Here is a 27363-nt window from a genome sequence, read left to right as displayed (position 1 = left end):
ACTTCTGTTGCCATTTTCCATATAATTATGGAAGCAGGTACTTAAAGAGAAGACATACTTTCAGAAAATTATTTTATGTAACAATTCATTCATCAATTCATTATACAGCCTAAAATGGTCTCTATATATGCAAACCTAGGTTTGCTCGAAACTGTTATGCACAACAGCTTGTAATAGGCCCGTTTGTTATCCTGCTGGCAACTTTCGTTTTTCATCAACCCTCAATACATATTGTAATTAGGGAAGGAAATCAGCACAGCAGCTATGCTTCAACTCTTTTAAGTGGCTTTCTTTGTGTTACAGTATGTATCAGGCTTCTCAGGCTACCCTTCTGACGGATCAGATGGAACCCTACTTAGTAACCATACCAAAAGTACCCCAACCAAAGCACCTGATAGATGCGCAATGTGGTTGACATTCTGTAACGAGTAGGTTCCAATGAAGCCATTGGACAAACCAGTTGATGCTTGAGCTGCTTCCATCACCTAACATGATAAGAGGATAGATAGAAAAATTATGTTTGGGCAGCATATCTTAGTTCCCAGGTAAGGTGCAAAATTAAGAGAGATAAAACAAAAATATAGGCAGTCATATACTCATACAGGTATACCATCAGAGTCTTTCTTTACAGTAAAAAAAAATCCCAATAACCATATATTAGTTTGCCTATCTTTAATATGAACTATCAGTATTCTTCTGAAGCAAAGATTTCATAAAGCAGAAAGAAGTCGCATACAAACAACCAGGTCACACTCAATGAAAGCATGAAATAATTGGAAACCATTTGGTAGTTATTACACTAATCAATGACGGTTGTAGTGTTTACAAAGACACCAAGAGTTCATAACCACAATAAGCATTTTGAATTATTATGTTACATAACATTCACAGTTCAGAAGAAAGAATCTTTTATGTGTATCATGACATGTTAAACAGGTATTAGTTGAAATTCTTTTTTTCCTAATGATAGGTATAAAGTTGTCTTATTTAGCTGGGTTACACAAGATACTTGATACAATTATAAACTTGGAGGGGAATTGGAGTACTCACCTTCTCTATCACAAATTGGCCCAATATGAGCACTTCAAGAATCTTTCTCCAATCCAATGACATCTGCAACCAGCTAGGAAAGTCAGGCACAGTGAGGCATGGCCTGCTATATATACATTCTAAACCTCAATATTACCTTCACAAGGACGCTTATTGCAAACAAGCCGAAAACGGCACCAGAGGCTCCAACAGAAACTGCATTTCTTGGGAGAACCAACCAAGAAACAAGGTTTGCACCAGCACCTGTTAGAATATAAGAAAGCCACAATGCAAAGCTACCTTCTTCCTCTTCCACGAGCTTCCCTACACATATAGTGGAAAGCCACTCCAATTTTCATATTGTGCAAGAACGAGGCGTTCAGACCACATTCCAAATTCAACATAAACAAATTGTCTTACCGAAAATGTAAAGAAAGAACAGATTGCTGGAAAGATGGTTCCTGCAGATGACAGCAGCAGCTAAAATTTACTGAAAGACAAGACCAGGACATGGGTTTTGCACTATTGCTGAGCCCGAACACTAAAAATTTAATATTTTTTTTTCTTTTTTTTTTTGGTTGGGAAAATAGGACTTTTAGATGTGGCATACAATTGAGGCTCTCTCCTAACTTATGCAATAGTTCTTATACGCTGCACTCTACTCAATCAAGTACTCATTAGTGCATAATAGTTGTGGAACCTTACCAATTTGCATGACAAAATGCAGCTGTCACAAACTGGTACCAAGCAGGTCGATTGTGGAACAAGTATAGGGCTTTGATGTCTCGAACCTGAGATTTATATGAAGATAAAAACAGGAGATAACTGAGCTACCTGATGCAACGACTCTACAATAGCAAAAAAAAAAAAAATAAAAAAAAAATAAAAAAAAAAAAAATAAAAAAATAAAAAAAAATAAAAAGGCAACCCCCACATGGTGAACAAATATATATCAATTTATTAGATAATTAGCGCAGCATTAGGGTTTCTGATAGAGAATTTTTCAATATTAAGTATAATTAGGGGAATCAATAGCTTCAAGTTATACTACTCCCTCCGTCCCTTATTGATAGTCCATTATGGAAAGTTTTCACGGGAACTAATAAACATAAATAAGATGTAGTAAAGTACATTGGAAAGTAAATTTACATTGGATATGCAAAAAAGTAGAGAGAGAAAGTAATAAAAAGTACATGGGAAAGCAAAATTTACATGGGAAAGTTAAATTTACACAAATATTGTTGCAAATTTGAGAGAGTTTTGATGTAAAATTCATATTAATGGTACTAGAAAAAAGCAAATGGGACTATTATTTTCGGACTTAAACTTGGCCATAAGGAACTATTAATAAGGGACGGAGGGAGTATTAAAAAGTTTCAGTGTTGATAGGCATTATCAAGGATGACAAATTTAATAAAATATATGATTGGCACAAACAATTAAGTTTCATGTCTCTCCTCACCAAAATTTGCATGACAAAGTGCAAAGTTTGCTAAGGTCTTTTCATACTTTTTGAAAATACTGTAGATAATTACTTAAGCCCTCCGTCCCCGAAAGAACGACCCTTTTGGGTTGATTTTGCGGGTATTAATAAAGTTAAATAAAAGAGGTAAAAGTATATTGGAAAGATAAATTTATATGGGGCTTACAAAAAAGTAGAGAGAGATAGTAATAAGAGTATATGGAAAAACAAAATTTTATATGGGGAAACTAATTTTGCACAAATATTGTTGCAAATTGGTGGGTATTTTAATGCTAATGGGTCATTCTTTTTGGGACTAAAATTAGGCCAAATAGGTCGTTCTTTCGGGGACGAAGGGAGTGATAAGTATGTTAACCAAAAGAAGTGGCAATTACTATCTTAACCAAAAGAAGTGACATATACAGTACCAGAAAGATGTGATCTGCCACATATATAGCAAGGTTAAGAAGAATAATCCAGAATATTGCGTTCACCCTCTTCTCTGGTTTGCGTCTCCCATATTGTTTCCCAAGCTCCAGCTGTGACATTGAGTCTGTAAAAGGTTTTAATATACTGCTTACAAAAGTACCCACTTTAATATCTATAAAGCTTGTCTGAAGGTTAAAAAATGATAAAGCTAATTAATGAAAATTACTTGAGCATAATAAGTAAAAGAAAATTAAATACTTGAGGTGATTGAATTAGTGTATAATTGCATATGACAGACACATCACAGTTGTCATGCAACTATACATTTTGATCTCAGTCAAAGCAATTCATATTACACCTTAAAGCTAAAGTACACCATTTTTCTTTCATCTGTACTGATCAAGAAGCTGTAACTTGTAAGGCTAATAGAAATATTGCCAAGGTAATCATGAAATTGAATTCATAAATTTGATGAACTACCCTTCTTTAATTTTCTGAGAACTAGTGAACAATTTGATACTCATGCATGCTTTTCATTGCCTCTGTTTTCACAAGGCAAGCTTCCCTGTAGTCTACTTGTGACATTGCCATTTTCATTAAATAAAGAGATCACTATTTGTCTTCCAAGCTTATATTCATCTGATTGTAAAACTCAAGTATAACCGATGAAAGAAGATAAACTAAAAAAAAAATTGATTTAAGAATTAAGCATAACACGGCTTTAAGAATTCTTCTAGGAAAGGAACCTCACTCCCTCAGAATGCTAAACCAACTATTGAAAGCATACCATCTATCGAATCATCAACCTTACTCCCAAATAGAAAATTCATGAATCTTCATCTAAATACAGAGTGATTTACAGTTGGAACTCCAGAAGATAGCATCAGCCTCTTGTTCTTTCCAAAACCCAACTTCAAATTCAGGTTTGTAAGTTTACAGAATAGACCCAACCACACCTTTGAAACCTTGCCAGTTAATCCTCTACAATTGAATCAGTTACAAATACTCAGCAATACATTTATAAGTTACAATCATCTTCCATATATATAAATTCTCATCTTCAACAACGACTTACTCAAGAAGTTCGATACTCCTCCGCTCAATAAGAAAGGAGTGTAAAATACAGCAATCCACACTAATACACTAAGCAACCCTTACTTAGCTTAAATTTCTCACAACATTTAGTAAAGCCAAATAAACCTATCCCATCAAAGTCACATGCATTCATTTATATCATCAACCAAGTAGCTCATGTTCAAAAGTAAAACTCAACACATACACGCTTGTCATCCATTGATCAACTCCATGTACAAGTCTTCTTGAGGGCAAGGTATCTAATATACACCCGGGTGTCATGTACCTAATACAGTATTATCACACCACACTACTTATAATCTCTAACACTTCATTTAGAGAACCTAAAGGCTAAATATTCACAATCTAATTCTTATGTAAATAAGCAATACACAGCATAAATGTAATAATTCCAACTAAAGCTAGCACACTAGATAAGAGCATAAACTCTTAATAACCTCTACAGTCAATGGCATAAAGCTTCTAAATTCACCCCAAAACCTCAAATTATAACATTACCAGCATAAAATTCATGCTTCCTAAACAACAAATTCCCAAAAATGTTTAAATAAAAATATTGCACACAAATCATCAAGAAATCAGCTAAAATCCCCTTCCTTGAATTAACTAAAACATATCAACATCAAAACAAGGGCAACATCATACAAAATTTGATTAATTAAATCCCAACAAAATCAACAAGTCTAATAATATAACCCCCATCAATATATAAACATTCATATAAAAATTAGAACTCCCTCGATTATTGTTAGAGAAGAGAAAGAAAGGGTACCAGAATCACTAAATTTGCAAAAATGGCGAAACCCAGAAGTGGGGTGGTGAGGATAAGCAAAAGGGGAAGAACGAGAGATGGAAACATAATTGGGATTGGAAAGTTTTGGTTTTCTGTGAAAATTGGAGAGAGAAATGGCGCCAAAGACATGGAATTTGGGGTTAAATGGAGGTCGAAAGATAGGTATGAACATCCCATTTGTAGAAGAGAATGGTCTTAGTGCTAGGAATTGCTGGACTTGTGCCATTCTCTGTCTCCCACTCTCTACCCCTTTGCTTGGTTCACTACTTGAATGTTGAGTTACCTCAATTTGTGTGTGTTTGTCTTTGTAAAGAAATTGAGTTAAGGGAGTAAGGGTATATTCTGATTTACTAATGATTTGAGCTCAATTGAACTGAACTGAATATTATGAGAGAGAAAAATAGGAATTGAACTGAACTGAATTCATTGGAGCTGAATTGAACTGAACTGAATTCATTGGAGCTGAATTGAACTGAACTGAACTAAACTAAACTGATTGGAAAACTGAACGAAGGATGATTGATATAAATGGAGGAAGTATAAATACATAAATATGATGTATGGGTAAAGAGCCTAATAAGTGCAATTTGACGGGGAAAGGCAAAAGTTGGGAAAATGAGAGGGTAAAATTAACAAAATGGAATAGTAAATTTTGTAATGGCTAATTGCCTTCGTAGATTTTATGTCAATGGACAGTGGTGACTTGATAACTTCACTTTACCAAATTCTTCGTTGATATAAATGTGATTTGAAATCTAAAAAATATTTATATGCTGATTTTTAGATGTATATTAGCGAAAAAAAAAATTAATACTCCTATGATGTCTCATTTTATTAATTAACTAAACATAACTAAGTGCATTTCTCCATCTCTAATCATTTGATTATCTTTAAATATGGGAAGCTTGTAGAGGTTTGGTACACACAACAAGCATATAGAAAACAATACCTCGAAGAATGAAAGAAAGCCATTAAGGTCATGTTAGGGTTAGTGAAATAGTTAGTGCTCGATCTACATAAATTGTATTGTGAGGAAAAGTATTATTAACCATCAACTTTGAGCAAAGTTTTCTTGTATCCATATAAACACCTTATAGCGGAAGATTTGGACGTCTCATATCGCTGATTTCCCCTAATTATTTATTTATTCATGTAAAAAAAATTACTTTATTTCATTTTTCATTATTTTATTTTTGCAAACTTTAGTTTATCCGGTGAAATTAAATTGAATACAAATCACTAAAATATAGTAGTTGTGTGTGCATCACATGATAATGACCTCTCTTCTCATTCCTACTCTCAAACAACTATGTTTACTAAGTTGATTAGGGTTATCTGTGCGAGCTTTCATTGATAAGACCTTATGATTACTTAGAAAAAAAAGTACAATGACTTTTACATGAAGTTTCAATTTTTAGTACCTAATACTTAATTAATTGGGCAAAAAAAAAAAAAAAAAAATATTTGTGTAGTTTGGTCAATGTTATTGAAAATATGCAAACCTTATAATCTCACATGGGTAGCAAAACTTATAATAGCACTAGTATAGGACAACCAAAGACGCGACATCAGCACAAGCTTGTATAACTATCACACTATGAAGCATAAGTGTTTGAGTTAATAAACTTAAATAACATTTTTGTTGGAAAAGCACGACACAACACGATACGATAAAATAAAATAAAAATAATTTAAATTTGATTTCATCACACTAGCCCAAAACGACAAACCTTCTTTCGAAAAACCTTAAAAACCTTAAATAAACTTACTCAAATTACAAATTTGATTCATCTAATTGATTTATGCCTTAATCGATGATGTTGATTGTTGAGTCCATATTGAAAAAGGGGTGTTTTGGGGAGTTTGGGACATAAAAAAAAGAAAAGAAAAAAAGTGTCTTTCATTACAAAGAAGCAAGATTGACTACTGGTCGAGTGAATGAACCCCAACTCAAATAGGCACACATTCTCTCGTTGGTGAACTCAATTTACTTCTGCTCCCGCCGCCGCCGCCACTCCTCCGTTGTGCGCCTTTGCCTCTCGTCTGGTATAATTTCATCTGTAATATTGTGTGGAATACTGGAATTTGTTTGTAAAAATTTGATCTTTTTGGTGTTTATGTACTGCATTATAACTATGACTTTGTGGGTTATTCAAAGAAATTGTTGTTAAAGAAAATTTGAGCATTAGTTGATGTTTTCATGCTAGTTTTTGCTATTTTATTGGTAATTTTTTCTGGGTTTGTTGTAATTGTTGCAAGAAAGATAATTTTGTAGGTTGATTTTGTTTGCTGTTTGGGGGTGTTTTACAGTGTGAAAAAATGGAGCAAAGATTAGCTAATAGTTGGAATATGACTGTGAATGAGAAGAATTTTATTGAGACGGCATTGTTTTCGGATCTCAGAGTTGATGGACGCCGCCCTTTTGACTACCGTCGTTTAACCATAAAATTTGGCCGGTAAAAGGTTTTTCTTTTTGTAATTGTGTGTTGTTATGACTTATGAATGTCGTTTTATTTGTTTTCTGTGCATTGATAATGTGTCTTTATTATATATAGCCCTACAATTCACTGATTCCACATATAGAGAATGTCATAATCATGTTGGACACCATGGGTTTTACTCGCTATCTGTTTTAGTATACTCCCTCCGTCCCTAAATTACAGTGAACTGATAACATTCAAGGAATTAGAATAGTCTTCCGTAGTGCCAGTGAGAGTAGGCAGGTAGAACCACAAGATATTAGAAGGACCTAACAACAACAAACGTTATTGCGTAGTAGGTGCCCTATGCAGTGTCTTTTTAGATGTTCAAAGAGCTCGTTGTTACCACTCTTATTGGATTTACACAAGGAGATGAACTATTATTGAAAGGTCCTCGATTGGAACTTTTTCTTTTGGGTGATGCATATTTAAAAGAAATAGAAAGCAAATGTATGCAATTAGGTTAAAGGACCTATCTTCCACACGCCTAGCATGATGTGATGTCCTAAAATGGAGGAGCAGGCAGGCTGTTTTGGCTGTAGTATATAGTTTGGGAAAAAGGTGATTGTAGGTTTTCCCTTCTGGAGCACTTAGGTTGGAGTTGAAGTTTGATGTGGTGTTGGGATTAACAAAGACAGTTTTGTCAACTGGATAGGCTGACCTATGCAGGTGAGATTGATACCTAAATATTTGACATGTACTTGCCAGATTCTTGAATCTTGACTGCATTGGTGTTTGCTAATTACTCTTCCAATCAGGTGAAGTACAAAGGATTATTGATTTGTTGGTGTAATGGGGTTATTATGAGTCTTGACTCTCAAGTAGTGTACACTTTGTATAGGTTATGTTTATAAAGGTGCTGCAACAAGTGGTTGCCTACATGGCTCAAAGTAAAGTAACTTTTTGCTGGTGCACAGTCAACTCAAGGCATCCCATGGGACTGCAGATTGCTCACTTAATGTTTTCTATCTTTAATTCTTCTATTAAAATTTAAATCACAAGGCTCCTCCTGCTGTTCTCTTCATTTGAATGGGTGATTTGATGCATTATGGTGTATGAAAGAATTTTGGCATTTGTTGTGTACTTGTGTCCCATGTGATCTCACCTTATATCTTGGCTCTAGGATCCTTATTGCATTAGTGTGTCTCGTACCCTTCAAAACACTGTGTGAAGGTACATCAATGTGACCTCATTTGCAGAAAATTCCTTCCTACTGAGTTTTTATTTGTTTTTCATCCTAATTGGAATGGAGAGTTGGAGATGGATTATGCACAAAACTGTTTAGGAAATACTGATGATGAGCTGTGGCCAATAAGATCCATAAATATAGGAATTCCAAATTATTATTCTCTAGAAGAGCATTCAAAATATATTTTCTGTTGCCATGATGTATTCTCTTTTTTGATGCGTTTCATTTTTAAAAGTGATACAAAACCTAGTATTTGATCTCAGTGTATGAAGTCATTGTTTTTTGTCAGTAAATATGGTTTTTATAGTTTATTTATGTATTGTTACATTATAGGTCAGATCATAATGGCCATGAATTAATTGGTTTGATAATGTGACATACTCTGGTCATATATGAGTTGCTCTGGTTTGATATCTTTTGCTTGATAATATGGTGATTCAGAAATCAGAATTGCTCATACTTTCTTTAAATTGCAGAGAAGATGGTTCTTCTGAGGTGCAGCTTGGCCAGACTCATGTCATGGGTTTTGTGACTGCTCAGCTTGTTCAACCTTTTAAAGACAGGCTAAATGAAGGATCACTCGCTATTTATACTGAGTTTTCTCCTATGGCTGATTCCTCATTTGAGGCAGGCCGCCCTGGAGAATCTGCTGTGGAATTGGGACGTATAATAGATCGCGGTTTGAGGTTTGTTTTAACTTCGTTTCTTCTAGATCATACCATTTATTCTTGGACTTAAGACTGCAACATAAACCTGTTTTGAGTTTTGACCATTAGCTTTGGAAACGTTTTGATGATCATATAAGGCATGCCTTATGATGAATGTAGCAATCTGAAATAGTAGTGAGAGTTTTATCATTGTAAATCTTGCTTAGTACTTAATTGATTTCTGCTGAATTTGTCACCTACAGAATGCAATTACTAGATTGAGACAATTATCTGATTTGAGAAATGGTTTCAAAGCTGAAGCTAACTTAATTTTTCATCTATTGTTGGTCTTAATATGTTTAATGTCAAAAAATATCAAGACTTTACAACCAGTGTTTAGGGTTTAGTATCAGTTTGGGTTGGGGTGGGCTGGGGTTTTGCAAATGCCTCTATTCATTGCAGTTAGGAGAATGCTATGACAGAAAGGAGACTGGGTCCACATGGCTGGTTGGTCTAGAAATTTAGGAATATGGGAAGGCATACTAATTCCTGGACATCTAAGGTCTGCTGGTACTTCTGGTACTTTTGGTGGCATGATGAATCCAATAAATAAAATACTACGTATAAATTTAAGAATACAATTTGATATTTGAGATATTAGTGATCAGAACTAAGTTTTACACTACCTAGTTTGGTTCTCTTCTTTTCTTAGTTGGTTTGCTTATACAGGGATTGTTTTGACTCTGAAATGCTCTTGCAGGGAGAGCAGGGCAATTGATACAGAATCACTTTGTGTCCTTGCTGGCAAATTAGTGTGGTCCATTCGTATTGATCTTCACATACTAGATAATGGAGGGTATGATGTGATGTTTCTTTTCATGAGACAGAACTCTATTTTCTTGTGTCTTGGACTCTTGGTATTTACATATGACAGCTCATGTTTCTCATTGGCTCAGAAATCTTGTTGATGCTGCAAATATTGCTGCTTTGGCAGCCCTTCTGACGTTCAGGAGGCCAGACTGTACTCTGGGGGGAGAAGATGGACAAGAATTAACCGTGCATCCTCCTGAGGTATGTTGATCTCTCTCTTGATTTTTGGCTAAAGTTTATGGTTATAGCACTTAAATTAATCATCTAAGTGTTTTAAGGCTTTAAGCAGCAAAATGTAGAATTAACCAAGTACTGTTGTCACTGTTTTATTTTTATACTTCGTACATTAATTTCTTGTTATTTTTTTTTTTCTAGTTCCTGACCTTCATTTTTTTGCCCCAGAATATTCTTTAATAAAATTTTCAGTATATGATATACCTTTTATCCAGTGCTTCTCGTAGGTATTCTAGATCACTGGGGTGTGATGATACGGGGTTTCAACCATTATAGTATTACCAGTACTAAACTTTGTAAATAATGAAACTCCTGAATGTTTAGGTGGAATGACTAACAAGGATTGTAACTATTTTTTCCTCTAAACAAGAGGCTTGACTAAAGGCCAAGGGAATAAATTCATGTAACTTGGTGATCCACCTAATTCTTGAATTAAAATGTCTAATATATATATATATATAGGCTCCTGCCGCTATTGGCACTGTAGAAGGTAAATCGCTTGTTTCTAGAGTTTTGAAGGATTGACTCCATTCACTTTTTTTTTAAGAAAAAGTTCCTAGATTCATTTACTGTATTTAGTCTGTTGTGGTTAATTATGAGAGGCCTTTCCCACAAATTTCATAATTTTAAATTCTTGTCCGTACTTTGGCAGGTGCGTGAGCCGCTTCCATTGATAGTTCATCATCTTCCTATAGCTGTGACATTTGCTTTCTTCACTTCTGATAGTGTTGTGGTAAGAAATGAGTTTAACAGCATATCTTTGAGAGAATTGCTAGTCTTTGCTATTAGGATGGACTTTTCATGTATACCAATTGATACAGGTGATAGATCCTACTCACTCTGAAGAGGCCATAATGAAAGGCAGAATGACTGTTACGATAAACACAAATGGAGATATATGTGCCATTCAAAAGGGTGGCGGAGTTGGTGTCATGCACAATGTTGTTATGCAGTGCTTACGGGTTGCTTCTGTCAAATCTGCCGATATAACTACCAAGATTAAGGAAGCTGTAAGATCTAGTTATATTCTTTGTTATTATGTTATTGGAATTTTTTTTATAATTTTGTTGTTGTTGTTGTTGTTGTGGTGGTGGTGGTTAACTGGTTATGACATTTTTGTGGGGTTTCTAACCATTTAAATTTGAATTTACTTATAGGTTGAATCATACAATACAGAAAAAGCATATCGCAAGGTCAAGCGCCACCCATCTGCTGCAGGGGGTCAAATTGAGAGGTTAGCATCGAAAGTGTATTGTTTAAGTAGAAGCAGATATTATGTAAAATTGAATTATCATCATTTAGATGTTGGGGCAAGAGCCAAGAGATTATAAAACTAGTTATATATGTTTGTTCTGCATCTGTTTTCATGTTTAACTGCTTGTGCTTTTCTCTGTATCTGAGCCAATGAGCTAAAATGAATTTCCCAAGTCAGAATCTCAGATAGTCCCAGCAGTGAGTTCAATGTTACTTTCCATGTGTGTTTAAACCTTTCATATGGCGAGTTGTTTTGTGCACCTGAAACCAAGTTACTACGGAGTAAAAAATATAAGTAAGCTGTCAAAATGCTTTTCTTGACTTAATGAGTGCCTGAAGAAAGGAATGTAAAAGGGTTGACAAGGATGACCAACAATGAGGGAATCAGGGAAAGAAAATATCAAATTTGTAATGCATTCGTCATATGAGATTAGTCTTTCTCCATTTCTCTCTATTACGGAGTATTATATATCCTAAAATCTGATCTATAATTGTATATCTTTTACCTTTATAAAGATACAGTCAAAGAAATATTAAGGTTAATCGAATGCTTCTCTTATCTATGCTGTATTCTTTGAGTGCGTTTGTTCCTTGTTCGGCATCATGATTGTCAGTCTCCACGACCCCAATTTATCTGCACTACAGTAATTTCTAATTTCTACGTATGCTAGCTGTCTCTCATTTCTTGACTTTTGTAGGTAAACCGATGGTAGACATCCATCAGAATTTTTGTTTTAAAACACTACAACAAGAATATGGAGTTTCATCACTGTCATTTTTCTGGTGAGACAAATTTTGCCCTGGAAAATGAGGAAATTAACGGGGGTCTTTTTCTCACCGGTAAGTTTCTTTTAATTCTTTGGAGGATTAGTTTCAAAATTTCTGTTAGCACATGACTTCAGATATGTCCTAAAAGTTCATTCCAAATATCTGGAATTCTAATTTTAAAGGCTTTTCAAGCTGTTCATGATCTAGAATTCTATCTTTGATTAATCGAGCCCAACCCTATCTATGGCATATCAAATCATGTAAAAAAGTTATTCTGTGTATACACTTTTCGTTTTTTGCAGTATATACGCAGTTGTCTTACCATCTTACGCCGTTGCTGCTGTTCAATTGCAGGCATCTCAACTTCTCATCTACAACATAGGACTGTACATGACATTAGCGAGTGATACATTTTATTAGAAGGAAAGCTTGATCTTCCGTGTACACCTTCTTCTTGTCGACCTTCCGGCTTCTCTTTTCCCCCCGTTTATCTAGTTTTACTTGTTAGTAGTTTATTTTTTTGCAAAAATGGGCCGCTTGGCTTCTTCCCTTCAAGGTTTTTTTTTTTTTTTTTTTTGGCACAACCTTCAAGCTAATTATAGCTGTTTATATGCACAAATTTATGACCATTGATCATCTTGTCAATTTCCCTTGTTTAAAGAGTTTTTTTTTTTTTTTTTTTTTCTCCCTAGGGAGAAAAGTGTTGTTCGTTTCGATTGTATGTTTTGACTTTTGAGCATTCATCCTGAATAAATGTGTTCTTAAACGTCACTGAACTTAATAACCTATTTAAAATCTACCAACTTCAACCCCTTTGTAGTTTGAATACTTCATTTTACACAAATATATCTTCATTACATATGACATTATAGTTGTTCACTTAATAATGTATCTCAAGTACTTTGAAGTTAAATCTTCTCTTGTTAATTTGAAATAGAAAAAGATTTAAATAACAAAAATCTTTGATTTCAACAATTTCAACAAACTCTACCACCTTCAAATTTGTTCAAAAGCAAAGGGGAACTCTATGAGATGAAGAGAATCAGACCATCAAATTATTACTCTTTTCGATTCATAATAATTGCAATACCTTTCTTTTATGTCGGTTTAATAATTATATTTAATACTTTTTTTTTAATTGTTCTAGATCCACTGCTATATTATTCCTTTATTTCTCCGGTTTACTCCACCTACGCTTTCAAAAAAAAAAAAAAAAAACAAAAACACTCCACCTACACAAATAGTGTACAAGTACAAAATTTCTCTCACACTAACAATCAAACATATCGTCACTAACTACTTTCCCTGTTTTTTTTTTCATTTGACACGTGTCTTTATTACGTTTGCAAACGCACAAATCTAACGATTAATATCTCTAATCATCAATCTTGTAATAATATAAAAAGTGAATATTAATACAATTTACATTGAGATAATTCATTCGAGATTCCACATTCATTTTTTCGCAAATTCTTGATTAAGGTGGACTTTTATTAAGTTATTGTGAAACAGGTTAAAGTTATCATAAAAATATTTAAAATTACCCTTTTATACTACAGAAGTTACTATTTTGTATACTAGTAACAAAAATTTTACCCTTCAAAAATATTTATAATGTACTACATATTTACATCAATCATATTAGCCCTCAAAACATGTATATAATACGAAGTAGAAGTTACACATTAAAATACAATAAAACTAGAAAAAAAATAAAAGATATCCTTAACGGGGTTAAAGTTATCAAAAAAAATTGTTAAAGTTACTCTTTAATTATTCACGGTCTTACAATAAAATTAACGTAAGCCCGCCTTACACAAGACTTATTGACATTTTTTTTTTTTTTGATAGCACTTATTGGCATTTTATTGTAGCTATAAATCACAAAATCTAGTCAAAATATAAGTTGTGAGTTATGCAATAGTCAAAGCATGTTAAATATAAAAAAGGATAACGTATAATTTATACGGATTATTATAAAATTCACCTTTAAGTCTTCACCGTATTATTCACTTAAAACTTTTGCAACCCCTAGTGTTGCGATTATAAAAGTATATGACTATATGGTATACGCTCAATCTAAATAATCAACGATATACACTATATGTCACCCCTCTCTTCCACCAAGATTTGAACTTGGTCCATTAGAAAATAAATAAAAAGACATATCATTTTTGCTATATAATATTTTTACTTATTTATTATTCTTAAATATAACTAATGTAGGCTACGAGTATTTTTTTTTACAAATTATTAAAATAAATAAAAGTACGGAATAAATTATTATAAAAAAAAATCTATAAAAATACCGAATATTTAAGATTATTATAATGCATGAAAACTATAATACGAAATAAATAATAATTAACATATAGACCCTGGGCATCGCCCTAACTAAACTTATTAATATATTAAATTAATGTTTTGAATTTAAAAGTCCATGAACATTTATGATATATCAACATTTAATTTGACGGGATGTATCACATGTATATCATGTACTCATGTACGAATATCAATCAAATTAAAATGAAGTTTGTACAAATATACTCATGCTAATCCACCACCACTTACCAAAGATAAGCTTAACCTAAATACTAAACATCAACATTCATATTTATCATAATAAATTCATAATAGAGTTGTTACTCCTAGATGTCTTACTAATCGAAGGTGGGCACAATGAGACACTATTGTAGGTCATTTTTGTCATGGAGCCATTAATCCAATTATTCATGGTTGTTGTGATGTGGTTTGTGACTGAATTATTGTCTTATAATTTGTCACATTGATTAAACAACTCTTATTCCTTATCAATCTTCTTATAACTTTAATAAACAGTACATCAATAGTTATATACTTCTTTTGTCTCAATTTAAAATGAAATACAGTCAACTTATCTCTTTTATGATTGTCGGATTTAACTTTTTACCGCGTATTCAATGCACATATTTTGACATCAACATCATTAACTATACACAATAGTGAATTCGTATTTGAATCATTAACAACATGCGTTCACTCTTATTTTTGATAAGTATATTATCATCCGTAGTTCGTTTTTTATGAGATTGTGAGTCAAATCCATTGAAAAAAATATTCAGCTCCTAATACAGTCATTACTGTTTGTCAAATTCAACTTAAATATGACGTTGTAATACTTTAAATATGAGTACAACGTAATCATCAATTGGAAAAGTTGAAGGCTTGAGATTATTCACGTTAATTTGTCATTACTCCCCTGACCTCATAAAGATTGTTGTGGGTCGTGTTTGGTTGTGTCTTGTGCCAAACCTTCGTGCTTTGGAGTTAGTTAGACCCAGCCTACGAACTACCAGCCATGCCAAAACTTTCAAAAGGTTGACCCATGCACGACCGAAGGCCACTGCTATTATGTTATGTCGTGCTTGCGTGACTAAGCCTATTTTCACTAATTTTAGTGTATTTTGTCGTGTAGGACCATGTCTAGTCGTGCTTCTCCTAAATAGAGAAGGAGACCCGACCCACAATCCGACAAGCATAGTAACGTGTCATGTTGCTCTTACACTGTTCTTGTGTCATGTCGTGCTTTTTTTTTTGGATGTTGGGCCATGGCTCAGGTCAATTTGGGCTATTCAGCCCACTACCTCTATACTTTCTTAATCTATTTTATTGCTTAGGAGACAAAGTTATTTTTTTTTTGAAAAACGTGCAAAAATTTACACATGGTAATCTAAGTAGATTCGACGATTCGTAGATAAGGAGAACGAAAGGGGAAAAAAAATAATAAGGGACAAAGAGAATATAACGATTACGGTATTAATTTAGCGGGTGTTTGGTATTTTAACATGCTTTGCTTACCATTGAATTTCGTGAACTATCGAATAGTTATATAGTCCTCCACGGCTCCACTCCCTTAGCCAACTACTGTACTCCACTACGTATTCCATATCCATTCTCATTTCTCACATCATAAATTGACACAAACATAGATATTTTGGCCAAATTTATTTGATTACGAAATACTATTATTGGGTATTTTTTTTATTTGTTACCATATTTTGGATATAATGATGATGAATGATTTATTTGGAGGATTGCCAAAATGGAAGATTTTGAGCTTAATTTCAATGGTTGCTTTAAGCTTGTTGTTGGCTTCAGCTGTGATAAGAACCCAAAATTCCCAGATTATCAATTCCACCATCACTTCAACTTCAGATCATCTTCTTTCCCAATTTGTCAATTTTTGGTGGCAACCTGATCACTCTGGTAACCACCATGTTTGGCCGGTAAAACCCACTTACAAAGTCAACACTTTTTTTCTTTTAAATTAGTGAATTGGTTTAAATTAATTGAATTTATATGCCCTTTTAACACTTTTATCTTAATTTTGTTGTGGATACCCAAAATATTGAATCATGTGGTAATGCATTTGTTATGGAACAGAAAGTGCCCAGAAAAGGGTTTTTAATTGGGTTGCAGGTTTTTGTTTTTGTTTATTTTTTCTTTGGCGGCCTGGTGGGTCAATGATGTAAACGGGATTTGATACCGTTTAATAGTAAACACCCGTAAGACTTTACTAACTATGCTAGTAGACATCCACAGTTGGGTTGCACAATAGTTGTGCTTAACTGATTTGTTTTTTGTAACATTTTTTGTATGTTGGTTTAATATGAATAGTTTTGTAAATATTTTGTGCATTAACTTATATGAATATTGACTTTGCAAGTAAAATTGTATTATCATGGCCTCATGGGTTCATACATTACAGGAATTTAAATTTGGGTGGCAAATTGTTGTGGGGTCTTTTATTGGATTTTGTGGAGCAGCATTTGGAAGTGTTGGTGGTGTTGGAGGTGGTGGGATATTTGTGCCAATGCTTAGTCTTGTTATTGGGTTTGATCCAAAATCTGCAACTGCTATATCCAAATGTAAGGGTTTAACCTTGTTATATTGTCTGTCAGATTGTGTGAAGAAGTAAGACTATATTGCTTTGTCAGTTAGTTTGTTGATGATTAACAAAATGTCAAAACGGAATTATCCAGAATATTTGGAAATGTTCTATGGAATCTTGGTTGGATTATTATGAATTTTGACTGTTTTTGTATGATGGAATATCAGGCTGGAATTTTCTGTTTACCCCTTTCTGTATTTACAGTGTTTCATTTTATCTTGTTTGATAATATGGTAAGCAATATTGTGGCAGTTGAATATGATTGTTAGAGTGATATTGTTTGATCTTCAGGTATGATAACGGGTGCTGCAGCCTCAACTGTGTACTACAATCTGAATCTAAGGCATCCAACACTTGATATGCCAATCATCGATTATGATTTAGCTCTACTTTTCCAGCCTATGCTCTTGCTGGGAATAAGTATTGGTGTTACTTTTAATGTGATATTTGCTGAATGGATGGTCACAGTCTTGCTGATCATTATTTTCATAGGTAATTTATTGGTGCTGCTAGTTGATTTCATGTATTTTTTTTGCTGATAGCATGACAGCCTAATCTGAGCTGACTTTCTATAGGCACATCTATCAAGGCACTCTTTAAAGGCGTTGAAACTTGGAGAAAGGAAACGTTGATGAAACAGGTGATTGGACCATTAAAGTGTTTGTGCAGATACTGATATTCATTATATTCTAGCTGTGTAACTTAGTAGCCAGATCCATAATTCAGAGTTCATGTTAAATTTTCACGAGTTCTTAATCGTAATATCCAATTTTGAATTTTTTTTTAATGACGTGTCAACTGGAAAGAGTGTTGAGGAAAAAACAAAACTCTTTCAGTAATTTTGCTTGAATGTTCTCCCTAGAAAGATAAGTTTCAGGAAAATTCGGGTCTGACAAGGGCTTTAAGGCTACAAAGATCACTTTACAACTTACAATAAGTCTTAATTCGTTCAGGTTAATTCAGATAAGTTTGAATAGGTTCACACAAGTTTTGATGAAGGGTAATGCAATGAAGTCTTATTTAAGCTTTTGTTATTATTAATTAAGTTGCAATGTCCCCCCTTAACCTTAGTTGCATTTGTTTTCAGGAAGCTCTGAGGTATTTGGCATCAAATGGTGAGTTCATATACGTCTTAACTAAAGGCATTCTAAGGCTCTTTTGATTCAATATCTTAGATATTCATCTTTTTTTATGATATTGGGAGCAGGTGTTAGTGGTGGAGTGGAGTATAAGCCCCTTCCTGATTTCCCAAACAAGGAGGGTGAAGAAACAAAAGTGAGTAATTTCTAACTATTTGAGATTTTTACCTAATTCAAGATTGTTATTTTTTATAACTGAGATGTGATTGATATAGGTTTCTGCCGTAAAAAATGTTTGCTGGAGGGAACTTGGTCTGCTTGTGTTTGTTTGGGTGTCATTTCTTGTCCTGCAGATTGTTAAGGTCCTTTTATCTTCCAGCTCTATCTTTTATACAGTCTTTCAGTAATTTGGCAGGAAGGGGTTTTCAAGCAGACTAGCAGAGTTTCTGGCTTGCTGGTCTGCCTATGGTCCTCTTAATTTTATAGTATATCTAATTACTTTTCTACAAATAAATTAAACTGAACAGGAAACTACGGCTACTTGTTCAACAGCCTATTGGGTTTTGAGCTTGTTGCAGGTATTGTTTATGCATCCAATTAACTATTCTCCTCTTGTTTACTATGTATGACAAGAGCTTTTTGATCCTTCTTTTGCTCTGTGGAGAATATTAAATGATTATTTTTGTGTTCCAGGTACCTGTTGCTGTTGGTGTATCCTTATATGAAGCAGTCAGCCTGTACAATGGACGAAGAATAATCTCATCCAAAGGAAATGCATCCACTATGTGGAAAGTCCACCAGCTCGTCATGTATTGTTGTTATGGGATTTTGGCTGGTATAGCTGGTGGACTGCTTGGCCTTGGTGGTGGATTTATTTTGGGTCCCTTGTTTTTGGAGCTGGGAATCCCTCCTCAGGTGAGACTTTTGTTTGTATAAATGTAAGAGTCCTTTTTAATTCTATATTCCAAGTGTAAGAGGTTGAGATTCTTATGAGATATTTCATGGAAGACTAAAGACGCTATTGTGACAATTAAAAGAAGTTGAATTCTGTTGCCTTAGTGATATGGTATGACTCCTTTCACCTCAAACTAGTGAATGAATGAATTGCTCTTATACTGGATCTTTTCATGAGTAAACATTCATTTGTGAATAATTTACATGCTGGCCGATTGAGTTAGCTTTTGAAACGAGTATTCAAAATTGATGAAGCACTGGGATGGTTATTCACACTAAGCAATCAGTTGTAAACAAGTACTTGGATATCTATCTATATCTTTCAAGTATCTTGCAAAAATGGATGTGATTGATCTTTAGCAGAAGTTGACTCAAAGTTTGTCTTATAGCTCTACAAGCATCCATAAATTATTAGTCAGTATCGCTAAGTGGGAATCATAATCTTTGATATGTTCTGCAGGTTTCAAGTGCTACTGCTACCTTTGCAATGGCTTTTTCTGCATCTATGTCTGTTATAGAGTACTACCTTCTTAAACGTTTTCCTGTCCCTTATGGTAAGCAATCACCTATTAGTCTTCTTTATCCAAAATACACAAGGTCTTTTAAAAAATACTGATCTTTGAAGTCCTTAATGACTTTTGTATGTCTATTATTTTCCTTGCATTGAATTCTATTTTATTTTTTCTGCATACTAACAAGTTTTATCTGATTGTTCTTGCAGCACTTTACTTTATGGCTGTGGCAACTGTTGCTGCCTTTGTTGGACAACATGCTGTCAGAAAGTTGATAATTATTATGGGGAGGGCATCCTTTATAATCTTCATTCTAGCTTTCACAATCTTCATCAGCGCCGTCTCACTAGGTGAGCTCTACACGTGCTTATTTTGACCTTACGATGCTCTAAGGCTTTGTTCTTTCACTCTGTTAAGTTTAGAAAAGGGCCAGTAAGTTCATGTTAAGAAAATTAGCTCAAATAGACCGTTAGCGCAATCCGCAACTAAAAAGAGGTAAGTGTAATAGACTTAGAAGGAAAATTAAGTTTGGACTAAGGCTCACAAAGTTCTTATAAAAGTGTTTCTCAGGTGAAGATACTAGTTTTGTATATGCATGTTACCATCAGAACTCAGAAACAGGAAATCTGAAGTAACTTCCATCATTGATATTGCTCTGTTTATATTTTTTAGGCGGTGTTGGCATTTCAAACATAGTTGGAAAGATTCAACGACATGAATTCATGGGATTTGAGGATCTTTGCAAGTACAAGGCATAAGACTTGTAAGCCTTTACTATTTCTCGGGGATACAATGCCCCGTGCTGTTATAATCAGTTACACATTTTATATAACAGTAGTGTGTATTATCTTAGAGCAACGTTTCTACCTTGTATTTGCAAAAACACCAATTCTTTATGTACAGATTTTATTGTATGTAGTATTTTATTTTGAAGAACATAATGTTGAAAAGCTCTCTTACAAATAGCTCCTTGTAATAACACCAGATCCACATTAACTGATGAACAATTCTGTCCTCTTACTTTCAGACTTTCAGTTTTAACTATGCTTATTCTAATGGATTATACGCGAACATCTTTGTTCTCCTTGGTCTGTACTTTGTACAAGGAAGAGTCAATTAAAGACAACTTAAGGTTTTATAAAGCTACTAACATAATTATTTTTTTTCCCCCTGTTTTTGCACTAGAATCATTTTGGAAAACTTTTGTCCATCTTCTCATACAAATCCTACTTTTGAATTATTTAGAATAAGAACAACTTTTGGGGTCATGTTCTCATAATAATTCTCCAAGTTGGCTAATGCTTACAATTTTAGATTCCTTATTAATATGCAAATAGCCAATTTGACTTCGCATATCATAATGATCAAACTTAACAACTCGTCTCATGTAGGACACTTAACAACTCAGAGCATCAATCGTGCGTTTAACTATTCAATTTTAAAAGACGGTTTATCCACCAGTCCACCACACATTGTATTACTTTAACCAATGATCCTCGTTTAAAGTCGTCCACATTAACAAAAAAAAAACTCACCTACATGGTCAAGATACTTTACAATGACCTCGATTATTTAAACATCATGGACTTTCATATTTTGATTTATACAATCACATTCCTTATATAAAGAGTACAAACATAACACATGAAAATGCAATATGCTCTTTTATTTTAAACGATTAATATTTACATCATCATATTCTATATAACGTATTATTATTATTATTATGTAATTCAAAGCAACAACCCGAAACATCGTGTAATAACCCGAAACATCGTAGAAAGGCAATCTTCTCAAACAAAAGTGAGAAAACACGGGGAATAAAGAAAAACGTACGCAAAACGGATTCCTGGGGTTGTGCCTATTTTCCCTGTAAAATAGTTTGTTTCGAAATTTCCCCTTTTTTTAATTTTACATTCAACTGTCTCTCTTCTTCTCTCTCCTACCTCTGAGCGATTATTGAGAAAGAGAGGAGAGAGAAAGAGAGAGAGAGAATCATCCATCGAAGAAGATGGTGTTCTACTTTAAGGCCCGACCCGAAGCTGGGGATTACACTATCTTTATGGGTCTTGATAAGTTCGAGAACGAAGAACTCATCAAATACGGCTTTCCTGAAGACATTTGGTACCTTTCTAATCTCATTCAATTGTTAATTATAATGTTTTTTTTTCTGGGTTTTTTCAGAAATTTGATTGGTGGGTTTTGTTGGAATTGGATTATATGATTTGAAATTCTGAATTTTGCGATTTATTCAATGCCCTGACTATTCAATTCTTGTCAATTTAGGGTTTAGCTCGTACTTGTCTGCTGTAGTCATGACATGGGTTTGATTTGGATTAGGTTTTAATGGGAAATTGAGTAACTTAATTTAACATTACATTCTGCAAATTTTTTGTTGGAATTTCTTTGATTTGGGTGAGGAATTGTCGATTGAACGTGTTGTTTTCTTTGGAAGCTTTGCTCATCGATAGGAAGATGTTAATTAGAATTTGTTATCGTAAATTTGGTCAATACGCGCTATGTGATGCCTTAATGACTTAATGTAAATGAAAATTTATGTTTCATGGAAGAGTGTGTTTTGTGTAGTTGCTGTATCTTGATGTTTAATTTGCTTCATTACCATTTGAAGAAGTCAGTGGAAGAATAGATTGAGTGAGCAGTTAGATGAGTGAAATGAATTATCTTTACATGCTGATCACGTAGTGTTGAATGAAAAGTTGTACGATTGTACCATAGCTAAGTGCAAATTGATCTGACATCAATATGAGTTTTTCCTGGATCAGAGATAATATATTGATTATTTTATATGCTTGGAGATTATAAGTAATTCAATAGGCCTCCAAAGTCATAGAGTATTTGGTTGTCCATTGTCTTCATACCAACTACCTTTCTTTCATCAGGAGGAGCTTAGTTAGCCTAAGAAAATGAGATGGTGGGAGAGAAGATTGTATGTTATCGGCAATACTCCTGTTTAATATTTTTTGTTCAATAAATATTTCTACCTGTAGAGTTTCGCATTTCCCAGGGCAACTTTGACGTATCATTAATTATCTACAAGTATAAGTTCTGGAAGTTGATATCTTGAAAGAAGTATAGAGAAGAATCCAAAAATTATTTCCCTTGACTATATTTTTTTTCTTATGTATGAAGCATAGAAAAGGGGAGTGGTGTACAAGTCCAAATGTAGCTATATTATGGAATGGAGGAATCTTCTTACTTTTTTTTTTTTCCTTTATGGGCAAGATTGATGGATACATTTTCCACACTATGGTTCAAGTTTTCAGGTAGAACAACAGAATTAGATGTCAAAGTTGAATATCAAGTTTTTTTGTTGATGAATATATAAATTAGGTGCCAATATTAGTTTGTTATGGGGGCTAAATCTGATTTGTGGAGGATTTTGCATGAATATTCACTTGTGTGCACCACTATGAATACTTTTTTTGTACCAATGATCATCTATTACAAATTTAAAGCACTCATACGCTGTATAATTAGGTATAACAGAGGCGTGCTGTGCTTTAGGATAATGGAGTACAATTAACTAGGCTAATCGCTTTTAGAGGCACGCTTGAGCTGGACCTCTGTCGCCTTAGTGCACCTTGATATTTTTTATATTACACTCATACATTTTACTGTTTGGTCAGCCTGGCCAATACAACTTCACCCACATTTCGGGTGATTTAGCCAAATTGCTGATTTTGTTTTTTCCAGGTTCCATGTGGACAAAATGTCTTCTGCCCATGTCTATGTTAGATTGAATAGAGGTCAGACAATGGATAGCATATCAGAAGGTCTGTTGGAGGACTGTGCTCAGCTTGTGAAAGCAAATTCCATCCAAGGCAAGTTCTGAATCCTTCATAATGTGTTTGTTCATCAATGAATAATTTATGTTGAACTGATCTTATTGGAGAAACTCCATAAGGCAGGAGTATATTCTCCTTCCCAGCAGAGGGATTTATCAACCTAAATTTCTGTATGTTCCATAGTGTACAATATCACTATTGCTGCATCTCTCTGCATTGTTTCCACCTCAATGTTGAGACTAGGATTGGAGTATGGGGTAGGGTATGCAGGGAATGACTTGTAAGAACTCTCTCCGTGCAATTGCATAGAGGCAATCAATGCTGGAGCCTTAAGGCACATAGTAGCCACTAGCCAGCTAGTTGTCAGCAATCAAGTATAGGACATGTTAGCAAGACAATAAGACATCTTACTAATACTTCATGATCCAAAGTTTGCCCCCTAATTACTCTGGACTTATAGGCTAAATTTTCATTTGTGAGAAGACCAATATTTGTTTTTTCTTACAAAATTAGGTTTTTTTGTAAAAAATAAATTATTTATATCTAATATTTTTTTGGTGAGATTCATATTATTTTATTCAAATTTCTTGATAACATAATACCTTTTAATTATGGGAATCCCTTTAATTGTAGCCAATTTTCCTCTTTGTATGGAATAACTATTAATGAAATATTTGACTGATTTAAAAAAGCTGGTTGTCGGTGGGACTAATAATTACGACGTAAAGGTGTCTTATTTTAGAATTTGCAATTATAGGTGTCAGTTAAAATAACGCTCCAAGTTGAGGGTGTTTTCAGTAACCCCAAAAAAGGGGGTTTCCTTTAGTGTTCAGTCAGGTGAACAGTACTAGGTCTAACTGGCCTGTTTGATTTTAATTTTTAAATACTAGTTTCTTGGAGTATGATGGTGAGGTTTTGATTTTCAAGAGTTTTTTGGTGCGTTTTTGGCAAGTCGGGTAAGGCTGCTTCTCTGTGGACAGTTTTTCCTGGTTTGTTTGATCCTTGAACCAGTGAATTAAAAAAAGCGGGCCTAGGCGCTGAGGCGCAAGGGGCGATTAGGGGTATGCACTTAGCTTGGTCCAGGCGATGCGTTTTTGGTTAGGCGCACAAAAAGCGCATGAGGCGCACCTGAACCAAACTTCAGCCAAATTTTTTATTTTTTTTAGTAGGCCATATAGTGCGCTTCACTTCAAATAGGCGCGCCTAGGCGCTGCAGAGCCCCTCTCGCTTCAGTGCGCCTTGAGCTTTTTTATACATTGCCTTGAACCCCAATCACACCGGATGAACATGCTTTGAACGGCTTACTCATCTGACTGGGCAGTGTAGTCCATTTTTTAAGCTAGTATCTTGTAATTAGACTACTGTATTGAAGTTTTGATTTTCAGAATTTCATTGGAGCATTTTACTGTAAGCTGCCTCAAATATGAGGATTTTTGACTTTATTCTTGCATTTCACAACCTTTGCATCAACTGACTTGGGCGTTTTAAGTTATGGTTTGATGAGCTAATTTGTATGCTGACATTGGTTGCAATGGCAATGCTACAGGCAACAAGGTGAATAACATTGATGTTGTTTACACTCCCTGGGCCAACTTGAAGAAAACTGCTTCCATGGATGTTGGCCAAGTTGGTTTCCACAACTCAAAAATGGTAATTTCTCACCTTTATCTTCTTGAAGTTTATTGATCCTTTTCCCAATTAGGAGCTTCCCTTATCAAGCTATTGGTTTACAGATATTATTGATAAAAAAAATGGCGGTCTGATTATTGTCAATTCAGGTCCGCACTGTTCGTGTAGAAAAGAGAATAAATGAGGTCGTTAATAGGCTGAACCGAACAAAGGTGGAAAGGACACCAGATTTTAAAGGTAAACAATCTAAACATGTTGCCTTGTTATGCTTGCATGGTCTCATTTTGGTAATACTGCCTTTCTGTCCTTCACCCCCGCTTGTTTCTTTCTCAATCTTTTATTCTCTGTTTCTTTTGGGTAGTAGTGCACTAATATGTGAATTATCTGCATTCAGCTGAGCGTGAAGCATATGGTGCTGCTGAAAAGGCAGAAAGAAAGGCTCAGCTGAGAGAAAAGGTGAGTCCAGCCTTACATTGTCGCTCTATTTCATATAATGGCATGTAGGCTGTGTCTTTCTCTTGAGTTGTTCCTTGTTCATGATTAATATTTGATCAATCACTGTTTTATTTAGATGATGGACAAATGTAATGGAACAGTGCTTTTGTATGGCCACAGTCATGTGTATGAAAAAAGCACTGGGCTCTGAACTACACTGAAACAGTTTTTCATAATATGTTGAGAGCACGATGTAATTCTACTATTTTCTGAATGGGGTAAAGTGTGACTTGAAAAGAATTATATAAGGTTAAGAAGTTCAAGACAAGTCTTTTTGACCTGGTTTTCTAATCTATTTGGGCAAAATTAAATCCTGTGACTGTATCTTGATTCAATACAGCTAATGCTCTATTTGATGCTTTGCAGAAACGTCGAGAGGAAATGGATAGGCTAGAGAAAGAGAGGGTAGCAGAAATGCGAAGCTACAAGAATTTGATGGTATCTGACAAGATGACTTCTAACAAACAGATAGCTTCAGGTGAGAAATCCTTGCAAGAGCTAGAGGAGGATTTCATGTGAAGTGATCCAAAATTCTTCTGTTCTATGAAAATATGGCGGCGAAGTTCTGCATTTTAATTGTGAGCTTGTACACATGTCACTTGGTCTCGCTGCTTCTCAATTGTGTGGATTGGTCGAATCACATCTACCTTTGTCTGATCAGTCTATTGAAGACTCCTAATCATGTAACTCTATTATGATGATCATGAAAAGGCTGCATTGTATAGGAGGATAGAAAGATTGATGTTGTACCTTGAGAGTCTCATCATGGTTTCCCTCTTGTTCATGACAGCATTAATCTTGTTAAAAGATTATATGTGATGGATTTGATTTTGGTGTGTGTGTTATTTGGAAATGCTTTATTAAGCTCATTAACTAGGGTATTTGATAGCCTTTGTATCTTGAGACTTGACTCATGTTTAACTGGGTTGGGGTCCTTGGTGTTTTTTCTTAATGCTGGGATTGATAGAGCAACAGTCATATTAGGTGTTCTTGTTCTTCATATCTTATCTAGTGAAACATCTCAGGTCAATTAGTCAAGCTTAATGTTTATTACATGAATCATTAGAATTGTGAGTAGCTATAGATTTATGTAAGCTACATCAAATTAATTGTTCCCAATAAACATTGAAGGAACTTTATATTCAGTATAGTCACCCAATACGAGTTTTTCACATTAAAATCGACAATTTGTTGAGAATGGTTTAAGGCTAAACCGTGTAGGAAGAAGTTAGAGTTTGCCTGAAATAGTTAGTGGTACCAAGTGATCTGTGGAAAAGGTCGCTCTACAAAGTAATTAGCGATTCAAACATTGTAGATTTAAACAGAAGAATGTGTTGAAATGTATGCACATAACAAGCTCTTAATTATGCAGTGTTAAAAGGTTTCCTTCATTTGTAGCATGTAGTGTATGTTCATGCACCATTTTTTCAAAACATAGAACAGTGATTTATCTTCACGGATTTACAACCATATAGCTCGTGTACTCATATTATCATCGTTGAAAGTATTAATTAAATCTGTTTAAACCTTTGTATGTAGTTACAAAATTTTGCCTTGTATGGAGTTTTGTATTAACAAGAAAACATTATAATTTGCATTTAGAAAACAAATTTCGACAACCACCACGATCTCTCACCTTTCATGTTTGTTATGCTTCTTCTCTCCCCTTCTCTTCTATAGTTCTATACCAATAGCGACACCTACA

At 34.3% G+C, this 27363-nt stretch overlaps 4 protein-coding genes across 4 annotated transcripts; 3 read left to right on the top strand and 1 right to left on the bottom strand.

Annotated features, from left to right (window-relative positions):
• Positions 1-41: 41 nt before the first annotated feature.
• LOC145642151 (rhomboid-like protein 11, chloroplastic) lies at positions 42-5086 on the bottom strand. Its single transcript, XM_081693246.1, has 7 exons — positions 4788-5086; positions 2920-3044; positions 1735-1820; positions 1450-1490; positions 1187-1353; positions 1051-1113; positions 42-485 (listed from the first exon to the last, which is right to left on the bottom strand). The coding sequence occupies exons 1-7, from the start codon at positions 5032-5034 to the stop codon at positions 324-326; spliced, it is 891 nt and encodes a 296-aa protein (XP_081549372.1). The 5' UTR covers positions 5035-5086; the 3' UTR covers positions 42-323.
• Positions 5087-6700: 1614 nt separating this feature from the next.
• LOC145642149 (exosome complex component RRP45B-like) lies at positions 6701-12874 on the top strand. Its single transcript, XM_081693244.1, has 11 exons — positions 6701-6854; positions 7119-7264; positions 8954-9163; positions 9885-9980; positions 10081-10195; positions 10881-10961; positions 11050-11238; positions 11386-11462; positions 12181-12322; positions 12605-12806; positions 12843-12874. The coding sequence occupies exons 2-9, from the start codon at positions 7128-7130 to the stop codon at positions 12182-12184; spliced, it is 909 nt and encodes a 302-aa protein (XP_081549370.1). The 5' UTR covers positions 6701-6854; positions 7119-7127; the 3' UTR covers positions 12185-12322; positions 12605-12806; positions 12843-12874.
• Positions 12875-16109: 3235 nt separating this feature from the next.
• On the top strand, positions 16110-20754 carry LOC145556447 (sulfite exporter TauE/SafE family protein 3-like). Its single transcript, XM_081618099.1, has 12 exons — positions 16110-16518; positions 17001-17160; positions 17475-17675; positions 17759-17823; positions 18271-18298; positions 18391-18458; positions 18538-18624; positions 18790-18840; positions 18956-19177; positions 19677-19770; positions 19938-20078; positions 20401-20754. The coding sequence occupies exons 1-12, from the start codon at positions 16300-16302 to the stop codon at positions 20484-20486; spliced, it is 1422 nt and encodes a 473-aa protein (XP_081474225.1). The 5' UTR covers positions 16110-16299; the 3' UTR covers positions 20487-20754.
• An 875-nt stretch (positions 20755-21629) lies between these two features.
• On the top strand, positions 21630-26527 carry LOC145642147 (uncharacterized). Its single transcript, XM_081693241.1, has 6 exons — positions 21630-21852; positions 23443-23570; positions 25081-25184; positions 25313-25400; positions 25558-25619; positions 26025-26527. The coding sequence occupies exons 1-6, from the start codon at positions 21740-21742 to the stop codon at positions 26175-26177; spliced, it is 648 nt and encodes a 215-aa protein (XP_081549367.1). The 5' UTR covers positions 21630-21739; the 3' UTR covers positions 26178-26527.
• The last annotated feature ends 836 nt before the right edge of the window (positions 26528-27363 follow it).

Source organism: Chenopodium album, chromosome 8 (genome assembly GCF_948465745.1).
Source record: "Chenopodium album chromosome 8, dcCheAlbu1.1, whole genome shotgun sequence".
Classification (NCBI taxonomy): Eukaryota; Viridiplantae; Streptophyta; class Magnoliopsida; order Caryophyllales; family Amaranthaceae; genus Chenopodium; species Chenopodium album.
This window is presented reverse-complemented; position numbering and strand designations above follow the sequence as displayed.